The sequence below is a fragment of the Schistocerca americana genome, chromosome 1, assembly GCF_021461395.2.
Source record: "Schistocerca americana isolate TAMUIC-IGC-003095 chromosome 1, iqSchAmer2.1, whole genome shotgun sequence".
In the NCBI taxonomy this organism is placed as follows: Eukaryota; Metazoa; Arthropoda; class Insecta; order Orthoptera; family Acrididae; genus Schistocerca; species Schistocerca americana.
Window position 1 is genome coordinate 1,026,392,289 of NC_060119.1, and position 22,703 is coordinate 1,026,414,991.

The window sequence follows — 22,703 nt, forward strand, 5'->3', positions numbered from 1 at the left end:
GCTTCAGTACTCGTAGAGTAATTAGTTGTCGTGTTGGGAAGACGAAGAAATACAAGAACAAAGGAAGGCTCCCTGTTTGGAATAGACCTAGCAAAGATGATTCGAGGAAACAAGATGCTTATGTACAATAAATCAGTCTCTGATTAATGATATTGTTTTATGCATGGTGTCCCAGAAATGAGTTGATAAGCTTACAGCCGTTGAGGACGGTTTCTTGAAGAACAAACCAAGGGTAGGAACCCCAGTGTGGAAACGTCATCCATCGACATTATACGTAGCTGAAGTTAAGGGTGCTGGCGCCTACCACTATTTCACTCCTTCGGCAGCGAACTTGACTTTGTACTGTGATGGCCTATAAGTGGAACGTCTCGCAATGTTGTTTGTTGTTCTTTGGTCGAGACTGATTGCCACGATCGCCAGTGGAAAATATGGAGCTAACTGCTATGTAGAAAGATATTTTCTCACACGAATTCGATGCTCGCGTCGGTGGATAACACTTCCAGACGCAGGTTTTCATCCACAGTTTATTTTTCTCCTGGAAACCTCTATAATCTCCAGTGTTTTCCTATATGCAGAAGCAAAATAAACTGCAGACGGAAACCCGTGTCCAAAATCGTCATCCACCAAGGCGACAGAACATCGAATTCGTAGGAGGCGAGACCTCTCTAAGCAGCAGGTAACTCCAACTTCCCCACTTGTCTAAATCAGTCGTGATCACGGAATAACAAACGACATTGTTACACGTTCCGCACGTAGTTCTTCTGCGAACACAGTCACGTTTGCTGCCCAATGGGTGACCTAGTGGCAGAAGCCGGCGCCTGTTCCTTCAACGCTCTTCAACGTCGTTGGATGACGTTTCTGGACGCGGGTTCCTATCTATGATTTGTTCTTCAAGACACCCTCTACAGCCCCTAGAAGTTGTCTCAACATCTCTGAGACGCTCTTTATACACTCCTGGAAATTGAAATAAGAACACCGTGAATTCATTGTCCCAGGAAGGGGAAACTTTATTGACACATTCCTGGGGTCAGATACATCACATGATTACACTGACAGAACCACAGGCACATAGACACAGGCAACAGAGCATGCGCAATGTCGGCACTAGTACAGTGTATATCCACCTTTCGCAGCAATGCAGGCTGCTATTCTTCCATGGAGACGATCGTAGAGATGCTGGATGTAGTCCTGTGGAACGGCTTGCCATGCCATTTCCACCTGGCGCCTCAGTTGGACCAGCGTTCGTGCTGGACGTGCAGACCGCGTGAGACGACGCTTCATCCAGTCCCAAACATGCTCAATGGGGGACAGATCCGGAGATCTTGCTGGCCAGGGTAGTTGACTTACACCTTCTAGAGCACGTTGGGTGGCACGGGATACATGCGGACGTGCATTGTCCTGTTGGAACAGCAAGTTCCCTTGCCGGTCTAGGAATGGTAGAACGATGGGTTCGATGACGGTTTGGATGTACCGTGCACTATTCAGTGTCCCCTCGACGATCACCAGTGGTGTACGGCCAGTGTAGGAGATCGCTCCCCACACCATGATGCCGGGTGTTGGCCCTGTGTGCCTCGGTCGTATGCAGTCCTGATTGTGGCGCTCACCTGCACGGCGCCAAACACGCATACGACCATCATTGGCACCAAGGCAGAAGCGACTCTCATCGCTGAAGACGACACGTCTCCATTCGTCCCTCCATTCACGCCTGTCGCGACACCACTGGAGGCGGGCTGCGCGATGTTGGGGCGTGAGCGGATGACGGCCTAACGGTGTGCGGGACCGTAGCCCAGCTTCATGGAGACGGTTGCGAATGGTCCTCGCCGATACCCCAGGAGCAACAGTATCCCTAATTTGCTGGGAAGTGGTGGTGCGGTCCCCTACGGCACTGCGTAGGATCCTATGGTCTTGGCGTTCATCCGTGCGTCGCTGCGGTCCGGTCCCAGGTCGACGGGCACGTGCACCTTCCGCCGACCACTGGCGACAACATCGATGTACTGTGGAGACCTCACGCCCCACGTGTTGAGCAATTCGGCGGTACGTCCACCCGGCCTCCCGCATGCCCACTATACACCCTCGCTCAAAGTCCGTCAACTGCACATACGGCATGCTACCAGTGTTAAAGACTGCGATGGAGCTCCGTATGCCACGGCAAACTGGCTGACACTGACGGCGGCGGTGCACAAATGCTGCGCAGCTAGCGCCATTCGACGGCCAACACCGCGGTTCCTGGTGTGTCCGCTGTGCCGTGCGTGTGATCATTGCTTGTACAGCCCTCTCGCAGTGTCTGGAGCAAGTATGGTGGGTCTGACACACCGGTGTCAATGTGTTCTTTTTTCCATTTCCAGGAGTGTATGTAGCATGACGCACATTAATAAAAAAGTAAATGATAGTGTGTACAGCTACTCAGATGGTTCAGGTAACCTGGGACTCTGCCTAGTATTAATATTTTCCGATGGATGACTATTTCTGTGTACATTACATGCAGTTATCAGAGGTACGTGAGTGGCCGCGCTGGTTGCTGTATGCCTCGGCAAGGAGGACGTTCTGTACGGTAGGGCGTCCCATTGGTTTTATCGTCCAGTACAATTTAGGAAACGCTCTATTCCAGTGTGGCTTGTCTATCCACAGTCAGAGTCTGCTTTACTAGACAGGAGCCTGTGTCATCAACAAGTTGGTTGCCATGACAACTGACAGTGGTGGCGGTGTTTTCATCCGAATCGGTCTACTGACTGGACACGTGGACGATGTTCACATTCACATGTTGCAGCACCTTTCTCTTGCGGGCAATCACTTTCTCCTTACGTACAATCGCATTTGGGCATATGGCGCGTTTCCAAGACGCTGTTAGAAGCCGGTGTCATACCCAATACCTAACCCCAGTAATCATAAACACCTTCTTTCTAGCTACCTCCCCATTTCTCTCACCAGCTGTGCTTGCACGGTTACGAAACGTGTGAGTCATGGCCAATTGGTACGGCAGTTCGAATCTCGGAATGTGGATTTCGACCGCACCGTTCGGCAGTTGACCATTTTGTCACTTTATCAAACCATATGGTTTTCTGCGGAAATACCAGACTGTGCCCGTGTTTTTTGATTTAGAGGAAGTTTACGACAACAGCTGGAGGACTGGTATCCTCCATACCCTATACACGGAGGGCTTCCGAGACTGCCTGCCCCATTTCCTTCAGGAATATTTAAAAGACCGTGTTTTCAAGGCACGTGTGGGTTTGGCTTTGTCGGACACCCTTATCCAGAAAACGGTGTGCCTCAAGGCTCCGTCCTCTGCGTCGTCCTCTTTATCACAACCAGTAACGTTACTATGACTTTTCTCGCAACAGCCATATCCGGCTGCCTTTTCGTCGATGACTTTGCGATCTATTTCAGCGGCGTCTTCAGCGATGTCTCAGTTGTCTTTACTCGGGGAGCGTCGACAATGGATTTCACTTTTTCAATGACAAAAACGTTCTTACGACCTTACGGCAACGCGATGGATTTCTTGCACTGTCGTTATGTCTTGGGCCTGTTGCTCTTCCGTTCGCTGAAACGATGAAATTCCAGCGGCTCATGCTTGACAGAAAACTTTCTTGGTTCTCCCATAAGTCTTACCTGGCCACACGCTGTACTTAGTCTCTCAAAGTCCTACGTATCCTAAGCAGTACTCCTTGGGGAGCGGATCGGGCTACCCTCCTCCGTTTGTACCGATACCTCGTCAGTTGAAACTAGGCTATGAGTGTTGCGGTTATTAATATGCTCGTCCGTCCAGCTTTCGACGTCTTAATACAATCAACCATCGTGGAATACGTTCGACCAGAGGCGCCTTTTACAGTCATACTGGCGTGGTGATCTCCTCAGCAGACACACATGCCGTTTGTCTGACATGCCTCCTTTATCGATTCCTCCCTTAACCGCTACTATTGTTACCTCCCGGGGCTTGCTTTCGGCTCCTTCTCCGGCAGCTTAACTTCATGCTAACTGCCACGCTCCAGATGGGTGTGAACCCTTCATCGCTTCCTAAAGCAACTAATCCGGATTCGATTTATCGCATTAAGTTTCTCTACTTCGCAACAGCGATAGCACCTAAGACTAACTGTGGTGTCGGGTGTTCAGATGGTTCAAATGGCTCTAAGCACTATGGGATTTAACATCTGAAGTCATCAGTCTTCTAGACGTAGAACTACGTAAACCTAAGGATATCACACACATCCATGTCAGAGGCAGGATTCGAACTTGCGACCGTAGCAGTCGTGCGATTCCGGACTGAAGTGCCTAGAACCGCTCGGTCACCGTGGCCGGCGCATCGGGTGTTCCTCCATCATTGGCACCGACCATTTTCGGTATTGGTTTTTGTAACACCGCTCAATATTTACAGCACAGCTCTTCTCCATTAGGCAACCCACTACATCCGTCGACACAGGCTTTTTGATTGAGTCATAAGCTCCGATTCTCTCAGTGCTCTTCAGAGCCTGTGTGTGATGTGCATAGTCCATTCCTTAGTGCAAGGGGTCCAAGAAAGATTCCATTTGCTCGCTCTTGAGGAAACCGCTGTGAGGTTCACGTGGGTTCCTGGTTACGTTGGTCTGACGGGAAATATGTCTGTTTCCAATGCCGCAGTCCTCCTACCTCGGTCGGCTAGTTCTTCCATTTCCTCATCCCTTCGGATGATCTCCGTGTCACCGTGTGTCAGCAGTCGCTGTCACTTTGGCACCCCCACTGGTCTTCTCTCCATAGGGACAAGTTCCGGGGAATTAAACTTCTCCCAGCGGCTTGGCCGACCTGCTTTCGGCCCTCTCGCCGCGAGATCATTTTAGCTAAGCCACGCAATGGGCAATGTCGTTTTCGTCATTGCCATTCGTTAAGTTGTGATCCCTACCACTTTGTACTCATTGTCGTCAACTTCTGACGGTTCTCCATTACCTTACCGATCGCCCTTCTCTTTAACCACTTACGTTGTAATGCATGTTTTCCATCTGAAGTACCAGACATTTTAGTGAACGACGCGCGGGCTGTCGACCGGGTTTTACTTTTTATCCGTCGTGCTAATGTGCCAAAGGACTGTTAATCTTTGGTTCGAGATCTCCGTTGTCTCGACAACGTAGTTTGTGGGCGTTTCTCCAAGAGGAGCTCCTTGTTCTTAGCTCGGTTTCCTTCCGTCGATTGGGCTTAACCTACAGTCACTTTCAAGTTCGTTTATTTCTCGATAATCTAAGGTTAAGACATGGGCGCTTGTAACTTCAGTTGTTTTTGCGCCCTAAAACGAAACAAAAAAGGAAAACCTTCCTGGTACAGTCAGTGATATATTTTCGGCAGCATCAGACTCCCACCCTTACACTCACGTTATTTGCAGAAGAACAACGGCTTCGTCACGCACTCACTATGCTTCGTGCAGCTCTCATATCTGCGGATGGTAGCTCAGAAGGTTATCTGAAGACTTAATCGTGATTGTGTTGGGAGTAAATCATTACAGCAGCCATAGTAATAACGCTCTTCTTAAGTAAGTAAAAATGTAGTTCTTCATAAAGTTATAGCTTCTCGTTTAAAAGTTCCTTTGAATTTAGGCTTATTGGTAAATCGACTAAAGATTGTTGGAGCTACTTTTCTCAGCCAGTGGCTGCTTTAGTGGCAGTCAGTGTAGGCAGTTTCTCTTAGTAGTGGTGTAATTGTGGACTTTACTACTCGATACTAATTTTGATTGATTATTTATGGTTAATTTCTGTAGCGTATATATTTCATTAGAGCAGTTGTAACAGAGATAAACTCATCTATTTTAACGGAGGTCTCTTGTTATACGCAGAACTCCAGCCTACAGCATGACATTTCCTGTTTAAGTTAAGACACTACTCACATGCTTAAGGAGGGGAATCAAAGCCTCCTCCTGTCATCAAAATTAACATGTTCCGTTGTTTCATTAAATCGCTGAAAACAAACAACAGACAGAGCCAATTTGTGTCCCCACTGTTCCTCACTGCCCGTCTCTAATGACATAGACGTCAACAGGACGCTAAACCAAAATCTTCTAATCTTTCCTACGCCCCTTTTGCTATATGATGCCATTCGTAAGGAGTGCTAACCACCCGCAAAATATGTTTCGTGAATGCATCAGCGTTCGCTGTTTGCTTTTGTTATTTCAGCGTCGGTGAGATCCAATACGGCCATTAACAGCTGCAAGATACCCATTAGATGCGACTCGCTGTGTGTGTGTATGTGTGTGTGTGTGTGTGGGTTTGTGTCTGTGTGTGCTTTATTGATGCTGCTCTGACCTAGTTCTCCCGTGGAGGCGCTTGTGCAGCTCCCACTGCATAGCTGTCCATGCCGAAACAGATCTATTGACCGACTTCTCTTTTATGAGAATGAAAGGTATTTTCCACGCAAAGAACAAACCACATGAAAATAATTCATCGGAAAATGTACGATATTGAAAATTGTGGTGAGGATCGATGTTTCAAAATGCGTACATCTACACTTAGTAGTAGATCATGGCACCACTTGAAAGCCTGTGTACTGAATCACTTCAAATAAATTTTTCGACATCCCGTTAGCACCATCAAATCGTCGGAGCTGTGCACGAGTTGTCAGCCACTGCCCCAACGGCCAGTGGTGCTGGCTTATGTCGATGTCACTTGGTTGTTCCAATTTTGACTTTTGTCTGGTGTCGAGCTGCCCAGGGAAAGCTCACAGCGGCGCTGCTGCTTTTGCTGCTTGTACACCGTCCGACGAACACACTGGAGACCGAGCGCCAGACTGCGCTGCACTGCATGGGGATGACGGCTATCGCTGAAACAACCGGTTTTCGGTTACATCCCTTTTTTTCCACGTCGATGTTAAACTGCTTGTTAAAACTGCTCGAAATAACCGGTTTCTTAAGTGACGAATTTTCTGTTTTTCATTACTATTACTCCCTGTAATAAAATAAAAATCGAACAATTTGACTCACTCTCTTTCAAGATACGTAGATTTAAACAGGCAAATAAATCGAAATGCACTCCACCCACATTTCGCTCTTTTCTCTAAAAGTGCTAAGTGTTTGAATAGTTAAAAAAATCTCCAATATTCTCCTATTGATTCTAATTTTTTGAAACTCTGCTCAGAAATTGTATTTTAGTCTGGTATCACACCACTATTTTGGCATTACAAATAGTCAGCGCTAAAGAGTGAAAGCTGAGGCTGAAGAACTCTGTTTTTCGTGTTAATTTGTCCGTCTGCAACGGCTCCAGATAAAGGCGTATTATGTAGACACAGTCAGTAGATAAACTAGTTTTTATTTTTATTGTTAATTATCAATGACTTTTACCATAATATCCTTTCTCTTTTATTATTTCACAGAAATGGTAGACAAATCACTAATCTTTTAAAGCAAATGAAACACTGCGCTTCACTGCTACGTCACTTCATAAAAATAGTTGCAGACTACGCTTGGCGCTCTTCTGCAATACAACGGATGTCCGCCGACTACAGCGAGCAACTTATGTATAGACCTGGAGGGGGCAAGTCTTGACACAGTACATAGGCGCGTAAATTACGGCATGACACTCGGCAACAGACACACTCGCCAAGAAGGACACTGTTGTCTCAGCAATGCCGTACCAGTTCTTATAGCATGCGCCTGTTGCTCGTTTCTGTCGACATTGTTATTAATACCTCACTGATTGGTTTTCCAAGTCTTTTTAATAACCCAATATTTCAAACCAATGCACATTCTACGAATGAAAATTATTCAATTCCTAAAAAAGCTCTTATTTGTGAAATTTAAAACTTACCCGGCGTACATATTGTCCCACAAAATTTCGGGCGAACTGCCGAATGTTTGTAACTTCCTGCCACAATATTTCGACGCAGAGTCTTCTGACCATCTTCGGGTATCGCCTGAAGATGGCCAGAAGACTCTGCGCCGAAATATTGTTGCAGGAAGTTACAAACATTCGGCAGTTCGCCCGAAATTTTGTGGAACAATATGTACGCCGGGAAAGTTTAAAATCTCACATCAAGGATCTCTACGGGGAGGAACTGATGCAGTGTATTCGAAGATTCGAGAAGTTACGTGAAAAAAGAGCGAGGCTACTGAGCTCTGATATTTTTATTAAGTTGCAGAGACAAGGGTATTATACCAAAGTTTGCAAAAATAGTGCATTTGATTGATAGCGCCGCTGCAAATAACATCAAACATAAAGCAAGTATGGCATTAGTGAGAGAAAGGATTCGTTTCAGTAGGTGTGAACTGGATTCCATATCGAAGGACATGTATTACCAATATCTTCATTTAGAATTGGCAGGAAGACTGTCTACGTTGTCTAGGGACTGAGTGGATGGTGTGACTTGGGCCAGAGCAAACTGGAGCAATGACAAGGCTACGACGAGGCAAATGGCCAAGTTCGACCGACTTTCGACACAGATGCTGGTGGAAGCTCCTACTCGACGATCCGTTATTAACTTGACGGGGTAACCTATAGATGACGTGCCTACGTCTGTGTTAGCAAGAGATCTCAATTTTGCTCATACACCTGTTCCACCGCCACAACTTGACTTCGTCAGTTCCACTGAAAAAGCTGTGCGCCGTCTTGCTACAGATGAAGCTGAGGAAGTGCGCCATGAGTCTTGTCGTGTGTTGACAAGAGCTACATTGCCGAAGAGCAACATCTCGCCTATGGAGAGTGGAACGATTTTACTTAACACTTGTTTTGTTTAACCTTTAAAGGGGGTGGAAGGGCTGACCCAATAAAGTGAACATTTCAATTCCAATGGGTTTATTAACTGCCCAAAACAATCCCACATAAAATTTGACAGGCGCCACTCGGGCAAGATTATTTAAGAGACATTCATTACATGAAATCATAAGCAAGTTAATAAATCATAAGCCAACATCGAGAACCGCCACTCAGGTAAAATATTTAAGAAACTCTCATTACGTAAAATCGTAAGCAGGTTAATAAAACATCTCCCATAAACATTGAGAACCGCCACTCACGCAAAATATTTCAGAAACTCTCATTACATAAAATCATAAGCAAGTTAATAAATCATTAGCCCACAATCTCCCACCAAAACTGACAAAAGCCGCTAAGACTGAATTTAACCATAACCTTAACAAAAAAACCTCAAGTTAAGACGCATTATTTAAGACCCTTTCAATCCCAAAATTTAACATTACATGTAAAATAACAGTTGAAACACAGCCTCAACTTAAACACGAATACTTAAAACATATTTACTAAACATAACTTGGGAAAAGTTGCAGAGCGAACCACGAAATTATTCAAATGTCCATTGACTTGTAAGGTGGACCTTTGGGGCATAGAAAGTTATAACTTCGTATAATCGTAAATATGTAACAACAGAAGCAAGGCCCAAGGTTGTAAGGCCGAAGCTTAACCACGAACGGTGGAACCGACTGAGGGAAGTAATATTTAACTTCGAACCAAGACGGCCGGACGGTGTGGCCGAGCGGTCCTAGGCGCTACAGTCTGGAACCACGCGATCGCTACGGTTGCAGGTTCGGATCCTGCCTCGGGCATGGATGTGTGTGCTGTCCTTAGGTCACTTAGGTTTAAGTAGTTCTAAGTTCTAGGGGACTGATGACCTCAGAACTTAAGTCCCATAGTGCTCAGAGGCATTTGAACCAAGGCGTGGCTCCGTTTGCAACCCCTCGTCGAGTAAACCACCAAAATGTGAACCAATCAAACGCTAACGAAGAGGAACTCACGAGCTCAGGCGAAGTCCACCGCTCGTGAAGCAAGCTTGTAATCTAAAGGGAAGCCGTGTGCTTCGGTTGCCCACTGCCTCAGCTCACTGAAACACAACCTGCACCCGACAACAGGAGGCAGAAAAACTTTTGTTAATATTTACGATTTAACAGTAAAATAACTCTATAAAATCAAGGCTAAACAACAACTAATTTCACTCGGAAGTGCTTCCTTTAAGTGAAGCAGTACTTGATAAACAAACACTAATAGTGAGAATTGAAGTGGCTCACGAGAACCGACACTAACTAGAACTTGATGACACACATCTGCAAATACATCAATATTATACGGAAGCAGAGCACACGCTTAGTAAGAGGCCCCAAATGAAATCGAAAAAAGATAACATCACACGTCTTGCAACGTCTTACTGTACTAAGAGCGACCACAATCACAGTTAACTGAGCGCTCTTAGTAGTTAGCGTACTTAACTGAGTGTTTTGATGCTGGCGCGATTTTGCGAAGATGTCAGACCATCACTTCGCAAGACCATAATAGCGGGTCCCTCCAAGGAAGCAGGCACATCGACAGCTCACGAGGTTGCCGGAGAATGCACAGCGCCGGCCAACTGCCGCCGACGCCAGTGCAACCACGTGACAACCGCCGCCCGGCCTCAGGCACGCCGTCTTCGTTTCTGTCCGCCAGCCAATCGCTGACTCGCGCATCGCTGCGTTCCGTTCTCAAAGCGTTGTCCTCTCTCTCTAACCGCGGTCGGCATTCCCTTATATCTCGAGCCGGCGCAAGCCCAAAGACGAACCTCTGCACTAGGAAATCGATCGTACTTATGTCAGAGGTACTACTGGCGCCGATCCCGCCACGGCTCAGAGAGGGCAGCCCTCCGGAACTTGCGAGCAGACCCGGATACTGTGGTGCTTAAATCGGACAAAGGTAATGCTACTGTTTTAATGCTACTGGCGGACTATATTAATAAGATCAATATTTTATCAAGCGACTCAATATATGCAAAATCGATAAGGCTCCTACTATTCAAGTGATGCGGAAAACAGCAGAACTTCTGACTAACAGTTCCTCACCAAAGGAGGTAATTAAGAAACTGAAACCAAATAGTCCAACTCCACCTAGGCTTTATGGATCGCCGAAGATCCACACGGATAACGTTCAGTTACGTGTAGTTGTGAGTAATATTGTAGCACCAATCTACGACTTAGCAAAGTACTTGGCGTCTTTGCTCAAACCAATAGTAGGAAAGTGTCCACATCACATAAGGAATTCTAGTGATTTCATCAGCAGACTTAAGTTATTACAGCTGCAAAGTTGTGACTTGTTGATCAGTTTTGATCTGGTTTCACTTGTTACAAATGTATCTCTTGTGGACTCACTACATTTCATTGACAATAGGTTTGGAGCTGACATTACAGCGCTGTTTGAGCACACACTCTCTTCTAGATATGTTTTATTTGACAACGACTTTTATGAGAAATCAGACAGTGTCGCCATTGGGAGTCCCTTATGTCCCCTGGTAGCCAATCTTTTTATGGAAGATTTTGAGGAGCGAGCACTCGCCTCGGCCACTTTTAACCCACTGTATTTTGGCGATATGTTGACGACACTTTTATAGTTTGGCTTCATGGTTTGGATCGTCTGCGAGAGTTCTTACAACATTGAACTCCATACATGAAAACATAAAATTTTCTATGGAGTTGCAGAACGAGGGCAGCCTGCCGTTTATAGGCGCCTTGGTGCCACGAAAGAGCGATGGCACACTTGGTCATTCAGTATATAGAAAGCCCACTCACACAATCCTTTACTTGCAAGCCGCTAGTTACCACTATCCGGCAAAAACGATGGGCGTTTTGAAGACCTTGATTCACAGAGCCCACGTCCTCTCTGATACCGACAGTTTGCAAACGGACCTGGAGCACCTGCAGACTGTGTTTCTGAAGAATGGGTATTCGTCAAAGCAAGTGGAGAGAGCGCTGCAGACATGAAAGCGACAGAGCAAAGAAGACGAGGAGGATTTTAAAACGACTGCCTATTTACCATATATTGGTAATATCTCAGCGCAAATAGGCAGAATACTAAGAAAATATAAAGTGAAAGCAATCTTACGCCTCCTGCAAAAATTTCGTCGCTGTTGGGATCTGTCAAAGACGACCTAGAGTTGCGCAAGCCAGGTGTTAATAGGCTTCCATGCGAATGCGACAGATCTTATAAAGGGCAAACGACGCGTGCTGTGCAGCATCGCATTGTAGAACATCAGCGGCATACTCGTCTCCTTCAGCTTTGTAAGTCTGCCATCGCTGAACACTGTATTTCGAATACGCATGTAATGAATTACAGTGAGACAAAAATTGTGGCCCATACGTCTAACTTTTGGAGTTCTGTTATTAATGACTCCTGCCGGGCGGGATTAGCCGAGCGGTCTCGGGCGCTGCAGTCATGGACTGTGAGGCTGGTCCCGGCGGAGGTTCGAGTCCTCCCTCGGGCATGGGTGTGTGTGTTTGTCCTTAGGATAATTTAGGTTAAGTAGTGTGTAAGCTTAGGGACTGATCACCTTAGCAGTTACGTCCCATAAGATTTCACACACTTTTGAACAGTAATGAATCCGTGGAAATATGTCTGTCTAACAGTGACTCTCATATTAATCGAGACGGCGTTTTTCAGTTGAATTCAACATGGAATATAATCTTTCGAAAACTTCGTGTCCTCCGTAGCCGGCGTAGTTCTGTGATGGATTCGCGGAAAGACCATCGAATTGATATCGATGCTGCGAGTTTTCACCACGGAGGGCGCGGCGCAGCAGAATCGAACGCGCTCAAGTAGTACACGCGCAACGCCAAGTTAATCCACCACGCATGTGCCGGCGGGGCCCTAAATACCAGAGCTCATTGCATTTTCGCCATTATCACCTGAAGATGGCCAGAAGACTCTGCACCGAAATATTGCGGCAGAAGTTACAAACATCCAGCAGTTCGCCCAAATTTTGTGGAACAAGCTCTTATTTAATAACGAAAAATTCTATCGCTCCTGCTGTGGCTAATTGATATTTCGGTTTCTTTACTCGGTTATTAGTAAAAAATAAAAATGTCACCTGTTATAAGCAAGACCAAACAAATACCGAAAAATATCGGTTATTGGCTCTGAGCACTATGGGACTTAACATCTGAGGTCATCAGTCCCCTAGAACTTAGAACTACTTAAACCTAACTAACCTAAGGACATCACACACATCCATGCCCGAGGTAGGATTCGAACCTGCGACCGTAGCGGTCGCGGGGCTCCAGACTGTAGTGCCTAGAACCGCTCGGCCACCCCGGCCGGCTGTCGGTTATTCCGAACTAAAATACCGGTATCGGTTTTAAGCGGTTGGTTTTTCCCAACGCTATGTTGTGGCTCGCTGAGCAGGAGGGAAGACAAACGTGCTGCAAAATTAAATTTTACAGCTTGACGTTGAGGATTAGCGTGTAGCGTCGAAAGTTGTTCCGAGCGAACGTCTGTTTTAGGATAGCTTACTGTAAGTAACTTCGGAGGCTGACATCTAGCGGCCTACCCGGGAGACACACGTGCATGTGTCACTGCCTGCCGCGGGAAAGTTATTCAATGTCTCTTACTGAACGCGTACATTCACCACCTATAAGAATCTAAACAAATCGTTTAATCGCTTTCAAAATTTGTGTACTGCACTTTGTTATTAATAGAAAGGTGGTGTGAAAATGTGAGCTTTCTAGCAGGCACATTTTCCAAGAGAGAAAAAAATTACTTTAAAGTTAGAAAAACTACACTTAAGAAAGGAAATTCACCTGGGAACATTTATGACTTGTTTTTGGTTGCCAGTTATTTATATTCACCTGAAGTATCAGGGTACAGAATTATTTTATTGAAATTTAATTTAAAAATTTCAAATACCTTACAAATTTCGTAGTATGAATTCTAGAATAATTTCAGAAAGAACTAATATAATCAGTATTTATTTTACTATGTGTTATGTGAGCCTGTGAGTAGATGAGAGTGTGTATGTGGGACATTTATCAAATTTCAATATTGTATTATATACCGTCTTAAGTAACCTGCAAGAGTTACATGAGCCTGTCATGGGAAAATGATCCTAAGGGATTTACCCACTTTGCTGATGACGTATGTCTAGGTGTGATTGCTATTGTAACAGATCAGCCACAAAGTCAGCTGGAGTAAAATCTGTACCTAATAATATTTCCAGAATTATTGTCTTTTCATTTTAATTTATTAAACATTACTTTAATATATGCATGTCAGATTGACGCAAATGCGTCTATGTACAAGCATTGGTGCAGACCAGTTTTGGCGCGAGTATGATCAAAAATGGTTCAAATGGCTCTGTGCACTATGGGACTCAACTGCTGTGGTCATCAGTCCCCTAGAACTTAGAACTAATGAAACCTAACTAACCTAAGGATATCACACACATCCATACCCGAGGCAGGATTCGAACCTGCGACCGTAGCAGCAGCGCGGCTCCGGACTGGAGCGCCTAGAACCGCACGACCACCGCGGCCGGCCGAGTATGATGACGAGCGAGTATTCTGATTGGCAGTCAGTATGGTCAGCAAATTAGAATTGAGATGGTTCCTGCTCGTTACCTGGTAGTTATGCTGGGAGTGAGGCTGGAAGAAGGAAGTGGCTCGCTAGCATTGAATGCGGATGGTCATGTTACTAGTGCCAATAAAAGTAATGTGTAAGATGAATAATCACTTAATGTTTGATTTATTGGTGAGCTAAGTCGATAGCAGTTGTTGTTGAGGACTGCTTGGCGTAATTTCGGTGATTATGACTAAATCTGTTGGACAGATATGCACGTGTGAAATATTGGCCTTCATAGAATCCGTGTGGCATGTTTCAGCATATTTGGCGAGCAGTTTCTTTTTTAGAAATCCACAAGAAGGACCGAATGTAATAACTCATATTAGTGGTGGAATTAATGACTGTGGAAACGTTGTTTAATTCGGATCGGGTTTTGACAGATTTCTGGCTGCTGTGCGTGTGAAATGTGTGTATGAATCGTGAACTGGAAGGAAATAGCCAATATTTTAAATGTGGTCTGAATATTATCTTTTCTTTGGTTATAAAGGACAAAATAAACATTATTGTGTGGAAATTTTGGACATTATTTTCCAGGAGCCAGTCCATTTTCTTACTGCCCGATAAAATTGGATGGCAGTATTTCTACAGAACTTTCTTTCATAACTAGAGTTGCGCGTCCTCAGTAATTGTAGATTTCAGGTGTTTTTTTTTTATCAACGCTGCTGTTACATCATATTGTAGGTATCTACGTCGCCAAGTAAAGGGACATTGAGCAGACGCCGCTATAAGGTAGGTGAATTTTAAATTGCAGCCTGCACAGTGACAACGACGTAAAGAGACGAGAAATTAAACCCCGACCTGCCGCAAGCGAACTCACAGCCTTCAGCATGGGCTGGACGAGCACCGCATATCGTTTGAATGTGAAGATAAAACATACAAACAGAAGAACCTCTTCCTGTGGCACACTCGCCTCTGTGAGACGTGTTACTGACCATGTACTCGTAAAGCAAAGTCGAATGGCATGAATGGCTGGGAGACAACGAATGGCAGGTTCAGCCGCCAAATTGGAAAGATTTTATCCCTATCCAGGCAGCTTTCCTCTGAAAAGTACGTGAACTGTGTTCGTAAATGTACCTCGTAAGTGTAAATGACTGTGGCGGGTGTGCGTGTCGTGTAGTGTCATGTTCGTGTTGGTGATGATGAGACAAGGGAGAGGGTGAAACAAGGTGTCGGAACTTAGCCTACTCGTCTAGAAGAGCACCAAGGGGGCCGCCCAGCTTCTCCATTTTGCAAGAGTATGAGAATGCGGTGAAGTCTGTGATGGCGAAACCAGGAAGGCGATTAGCAATGACGTGTCGGAACGGCTGGGGCAACACAACAAATCAACTACTGCAGAAATGCACCAGGACTGTGGTCTATCTATTAATTTTGAAAAATTTCCTGTGCTTGCTCCGCAGCCATAGGTGCAACAGGGAAATCTAAAGGCACATTGTCACCCTCCAGAAACTTGTTCGGAAGTACGCTACGATTCCAGTTATTTTCATCGACAAGTGCTGGATAAAACAGGTTAAGTTGCTGTCGTCTTAGTATGGACAGTTTCATTTTCGTACTTTTAAACAGTGTGTACTCGCCACATATATTTGTCGAAAATAACCTAATATGTCAAGATTGTACGACATTGGGTTGTGGAAGAGTTGCAGTTCATGTCACGGTACCTGATATGTCTTCATAGCACCACCAATCTCTGTCGACTTATGAATATTCTCATTAGCGATGAATGTAGATGCTCTGTAGTCGTGGTAAGATGGTATCGCAAATTACTGGCTTACAGTCATTGCGCTACTTACCGAAATTTGGCTGAATTCAGAGCCCATGTGATTTGACGTTAAGTGTTCGAAGACGCACGAAACTCATGCCATCTGGCTGCTGCATCTGCAAGCAAATTAAAAATATAAATTGACGACAGTTCTTCGAGCATTCCAACCAATAATGCTCAGATACATATTTGAGTAAACTTCACCCAACAGAATTCTACAATGTACTCTAATATTAAACATTTAGTTTCAGCACTATATAATCGTTTCAATAAAAGCTGACCTTTGCAAAAGCGGAGACTACTCTTTTTGGCTTAACGTAGGGTATCTTACAGTAAAGTAACATTCATCAGTCATCAAGTGGAAATTAACACAACATAGTTCTATGCCACACATTAAGTTAAAAACTGCTTAACTCCTTTTCTTAAAAAACAATGGCTAATAATCAAGTGGTTTGTCGAATTAAATTGTCATTCATCTCTTGGCGTTTAATATCACACAAAAAGTCTAATGAATTGTAACTTACATCTCGGACTTATTTGGTGACAGACTTTGTAAACATTTGAAGAACGCCGTTAACAATTTCCCTTTCGACATAATGAAAGTCATGAAGTTATCTCTGCTTCTTGTAAACTGAAATGAAATGATCGTATGGCATTACTGGCTGGGAGTTTCCGTCTGGGTTTGTTTGGACGCCTAGTACAAGTCTTTCTTATCGAAATCAGTTCGGTGGCTCGTACGTCTTTGTCGTTAGTATCAGATCCAATGATTAGAACAACATAAACATCCAGTACTCGACCGAAGAAGACAAGACCGAAAATGAAACCTGTAACTTTGATATCTAGAGGCAGCTAGGTCAAAAATCAGACCTCGAACTGTATTTCTTGAATTGCAACGATAAGGACCGAGGCAAACTCATATACAGTAGTATGAATAAAAAGAAATGCGTTACTAATGTCTAAGTTGCCCGCCCGGTTAGCCGTGCGGTCTAACGCACCGCTTTCCGGACTGGGAAGGAGCGCCTGGTCCCCGGTACGAATCCGCCCGACGGACTTGTGTAGAGGTCCGGTGAGCCAGCCAGTCTGTGGGTGGTTTTTAGGTGGTTTTCCATCTGCCTCGGCGAATGCGGGCTGGTTCCCCTTATTCCGACTCAGCTACGCTATGTCGGCGATTGCTGCGCAAACAAGTTCTCCACGTACGCGTACACCACCATTACTCCATCACACAAACATAGTGGTTACACTCGTCTGGTGTGAGACGGTCCCTGGACGGTTCACCGGGGACCGAACCGCACAATAACCCTGAAAGAGTGGTTCGGTATGTGGCGGTGGAGGGTGAAGTGGACTGCGGTAGTCGTCGTGGGGTTGTGGATTACTGCGGCTACGGCGGGGACGGAGCCTCTCCGTCGTTTCTAGGCCCCCGATTAACATACAATACAATGTCTAAGTTTGCCGATGTTTTCCTTTCGAAAAGTAATGGAAGTGATGTGACTGTTTTTTACCATGTGAAGAATCTGTAGTGATATTTATTCCTACCACTGTCTGGTAAAACATAAGATGAAATTAAAAACTAGGTGTAAGAAATAGTTGCGGGAGTAATTCCAACATGCGAATCGATTTCCTTTAAGTGGTATTATTTCACAAAGTGTAGGATTCTTAGTGACTATCTCAGTGTCGTGGAATGTCTGGAAAACAGGTCGGTTTCTGTAGGGGCTGTGTTGTTGCTGTGTGTTGACAGAGGTGCAGCAAACATGGTCAACGCAGAGGGCAGAACAGGAAGCACGTCGAGCAGTACGCACACCATCCAGGCCAGAAAAATAGAGTAAAACGGATGTAAATTTGCAAGATATGCTACACACATTAGACGAGGAAAATTAACAGTGATGGAAACATTTATTACTGACACAGTCTAGAGACGCTCCAGATAGCGGTGACACACCATAAGGCCCGACAGATAGGACTAATGGTCTCGGCTGCCATTTCTTTTCATAGCAGGACATATTTCGTTGTCGTACGCGACACCCTTACAGCACAATGGTACGTGACGATACTCTACGCCTGAGCGAGATTCTAGTGCTTGTCTTCTGCTTGCCAAACCCTACCTTAGCCAGAAAGGTCGCCGGATCTCTCCCCAGTTGAGAATGTTTGAAGCATTGTGGGCAGGGTCCAGCAACCAGCTGGAGATTTTGACGATCTTACGCGCCAGTTGGACAGAATTTGGCACGTTATGTCTCAAGAGGGCATCCAACAACTCTGTCGATAAATGCCAAGCCTCATAACTGCTTGCATTTGGACCAGGGCTGAATCAACGCGTTATTGACTTGCTCAGTTTGCGAAACTCCTTCTCTTGAATAATCATCCAACTTTTCTGAAATTATATATTTTTAACACTGTCAGTCTTGGGGCTCGATGTGCAGAAGAAAACTTCTCAAGGCAAAAATGCATCTTATTGGACGTCCGGTTTCGAAAGAGCTATGCTGTCATCTACGGAATTTACGGTTTACAATTTGCCCATCAGTTTTGAAAGCCACTTCACACTGCGTATGCTTTTCCCATTACTATGCCGATGTGATATTCACGGTAGCAGGAAGCGCAAATGCATTATGAAAGGACTTGCAACACAGATGGACAGTATGTTGTAAAACTTTTGAAGTTTAACAATTTATGAAATTGTAATCATTTGTTTGGGAACACATGTACATCACATCTATCGATTTCCGTCCCATTCGGTAACTCCTCCGTGGTGTATAGGTTCGTTTTTATAAAAAAATCTTCAAATGTGTGTGAAATCTTACGAGACTTAACTGCTAAAGTCATCAGTCCCTAAGCTTACACACAACTCAATCTAAATTATCCTAAAGACAAACACACACACCCATGCCCGAGGGAGGACTCGAACCTCCGCCGGGACCAGCCGCAAAGTCCATGACTGCAGCGCCCAAGACCGCTCGGCTAATCCCGCGCGGCTTTGTTTTTCAGAGTTTGTTTTACTAAACTTAATGACAACATGACAAACTGCATTAAAAATTTTGAAACTGTGAAGATTTGTGCTTGTACGTCCAATATATTTGAACACGCTATTACTCACGGAACTGTTGTACAAAGAAAACAACATAAATTCAGCAGTGTCTCGGAGCCTGACAAACTAAGAGTGAACATAATAAGTATCGTATCTTGATATCATGTGATACAATATTTTTTATATCTGCGCAGACTTACTATTTTGGCTCTGAATCACTATTTTAACGTGTGTCAGTAATTTCATTCGCTATGTAGCTAAGAGTACCTATCGTTTTGAATTTCGAAATCACAGGACGGTTTGGGAAAAACATGTCGAAAATAAAAATATAACGTGTAGTAGTGGGAATTGTCTTCCGAAAAATTCAGTGAAAATTCGAGTCCATTTTTTTCCGAATATGAACCACAAATTCGCAGCCCGGCATAAAACCCGCAAGATGTGTGCTGTTTACCTCAGTTCTACGAACTTACTTGTCGTGTAGTTTGACATTGTACCGTTTTATTTATTAGGTTCACTCTTGTTTTGTCAGGCTCCGAGGCACTGCTGACTTTCTGTAGGTTTCTTCCTAATGATATTTTCTATGTACACATGGAAACACACAATAACGATATAGTTTTATTCAAAGCATTTGAATATATCTACATCTACACATCTACATCTACATCTACATCATTACTCTGCAATTTACATTTAAGTGCTTGGCAGAGGGTTCATCGAACCACAATCATACTATCTCTCTACCATTCCACTCCCGAACAGCGCGCGAGAAAAACGAACACCTAAACCTTTCTCTTCGAGCTCTGATTTCTCTTATTTTATTTTGATGATCATTCCTACCTATGTAGGTTGGGCTCAACAAAATATTTTCGCATTCGGAAGAGAAAGTTGGTGACAGAAATTTCGTAAATAGATCTCGCCGCGACGTAAAACGTCTTTGCTTTAATGGCTTACATCCCAACTCGCGTATCATATCTGCCACACTCTCTCCCCTATTACTTGATAATAAAAAACGAGCTGCCCTTTTTTGCACCCTTTCGATGTCCTCCGTCAATCGCACCTGGTAAGGATCCCACACCGCGCAGCAATATTCTAGCAGAGGACGAACGAGTGTAGTGTAAGCTGTCTCTTTAGTGGATCTTCTAAGTGTCCTGCCAATGAAACGCAACCTTTGGCTCGCCTTGCCCACAATAATATCTATGTGGTCTTTCCAACTGAAGTTGTTCGTGCTTGTAACACCCAGGTACTTAGTTGAATTGACAGCCTTGAGAATTGTACTATTTATCGAGTAATCCAATTCCAACGGATTTCTTTTGGAACTCATGTGGATCACGTCACACTTTTCGTTATTTAGCGTCAACTGCCATCTGCCACACCATACAGCAATCTTTTCTAAATCGCTTTGCAACTGATACTGGTCTTCGGGTGACGTTACTAGACGGTAAATTACAGCATCATCTGCGAACAACCTAAGAGAACTGCTCAGATTGTCACCCAGGTCATTTATATAGATCAGGAACAGCAGAGGTCTCAGGACGCTTCCCTGGTGAACACCTGACATCACTTCAATTTTATTCGATGATTTACCGTCTATTACTACGAACTGCGACCTTCCTGACAGGAAATCACGAATCCAGTGGCACAACTGAGACGATACCCCATAGGCCCGCAGCTTGATTAGAAGTCGCTAGTGAGTAACGATGTCAAAAGCTTTCCGGAAATCTAGAAATACGGAATCAACTTGAGATCCCCTGTGGATAGCGGCCATTACTTCGTGCGAATAAAGAGCTAGCTGCGTTGCACAAGAACGATGTTTTCTGAAACCATGCTCATTACGTATCAATAGATCGTTCCCTTCGAGGTGATTCATAATGTTTGAATACAATATATGCCCCAAAGCCCTACTTCAAACCGACGTCAATGATATAGGTCTGTAGTTCGATGGATTACTCCTACTACCCTTCTTAAACACTGGTGCGACCTGCGCAGTTTTCCAATCTGTAGGTACAGATGTATCGGTGAGCGAGCGGTTGTATATGATTGCTAAGTAGAGAGCTATTGTATCAGCGTAATCTGGAAGGAACCTAATCGGTATACAATCTGGACCTGAAGACTTGCCCGTATCAAGCGATCTGAGTTGTTTCGCAACCCCTAAGGTATCTACTTCTAAGGAACTCGTGCTAGCAGCTGTTCGTGTTTTAAATTCTGGAATACTCCATTTGTCTTCCCTGGTGAAGGAATTTCGGAAAACTGCGTTCAGTAACTCCGCTTTAGCGGCACTGTCGTCGGTAACAGTACCAAAAAAAAAAAAATGTTTCAAATGCATCTGAGCACTATGGGACTCAACTGCTGTGGTCATCAGTCCCCTAGAACATAGAACTAATTAAACCTAACTAACCTAAGGACATCATACACATCCATGCCCAAGCAGGATTCGAACCTGCGACCGTAGCAGCAGCGCGGCTCCGGACTGGAGCGCCTAGAACCGCACGACCACCGCGGCCGGCTGGTAACAGTACCAGCGGCACTGCGCAGCGAAGGTATAGACTGCGTCTTGCCGCTTATGTACTGTACATACAACCAGAATTTCTTCGGATTTTCTACCAAATTTCGAGACAATGTTTCGTTGTGGAACCTATTAAAGGCATCTCGCATTGAAGTCCGTGCCAAATTTCGTGCGTCTGTAAATTATAGCCAATCTTCGGGATTTCGCGTTCTTCTGAAATTCGCATGCATTTTCCGTTGCCTCTGCAACAGCGTTCGGACCTGTTTTGTGTAACATGGGCGTTCAGTTCCATCTCTTACCAATTTATGAGGTATGAATCTCTCAATTGCTGTTGCTACTATATCTTTTAATTTGAACCACATCTCGTCTACATTTTCATAGTCAGTTAAAAAGGAATGGAGATTGTCTCTTAGGAAGGCTTCTAGTGACACTTTATCCGCTTTTTTAAATAAAATTATTTTGCGTTTGTTTCTAGTGGATTTGGAAGAAACGGTATTGAGCCTAGCTACAACGACCTTGTGATCACTAATCCCTGTATCAGTCATGATGCTCTCTATTAGCTCTGGATTGTTTGTCGGTAAGATGTCAAGTGTGTTTTCGCAACCATTTACAATTCGCGTGCGTTCGTGGACTGACTGCCTGAAACAATTTTCGGAGAAAGCATTAAGGACAATCTCGGAAGATGTTTTCTGCCTACCACCGGTTTTAACAAGTATTTTTGCCAACATATCGAGGGAAGGTTGAAGTCCCAACCAACTATAACTGTATGAGTGGGGTATTTATTTGTTACGAGACTCAAATTTTCTCTGAACTGTTCAGCAACTATATCATCAGAGTCTGGGGGTCGATAGAAGTAGCCAATTATTAACTTAGTTCGGCTGTTAAGTATAACCTCCACCCATACCAATTCGCACGGAGTATCTACTTCGACTTCACTATTAGATAAACCACTACTGACAGACACAAACACTCCACCACCAATTCTGCCTAATCTCTCTTTCCCGAACACCGTCTGAGTCTTCGTAAAAATTTCTGCAGAACTTATTTCAGGCTTTAGCCAGCTTTCTGTGCCTATAACGATTTCAGCTTCTGTGCTTTCTATTAGAACTTAAAGCTCAG

The 22,703-nt window shown here is 44.5% G+C and overlaps 1 protein-coding gene across 1 annotated transcript in view; it reads right to left on the bottom strand.

The window, feature by feature from the left end:
• LOC124596038 (parathyroid hormone/parathyroid hormone-related peptide receptor-like) overlaps positions 1-22,703 on the bottom strand; it is a gene marked incomplete at its 3' end in the record, with an annotated part of 626,364 nt that overhangs the window by 184,571 nt on the left and 419,090 nt on the right. The window contains exon 3 of the mRNA XM_047135010.1: positions 16,097-16,181. Coding sequence (XP_046990966.1) covers positions 16,097-16,123 — 27 coding nt within the window. The remainder of the gene's footprint in view (positions 1-16,096; positions 16,182-22,703) is intronic.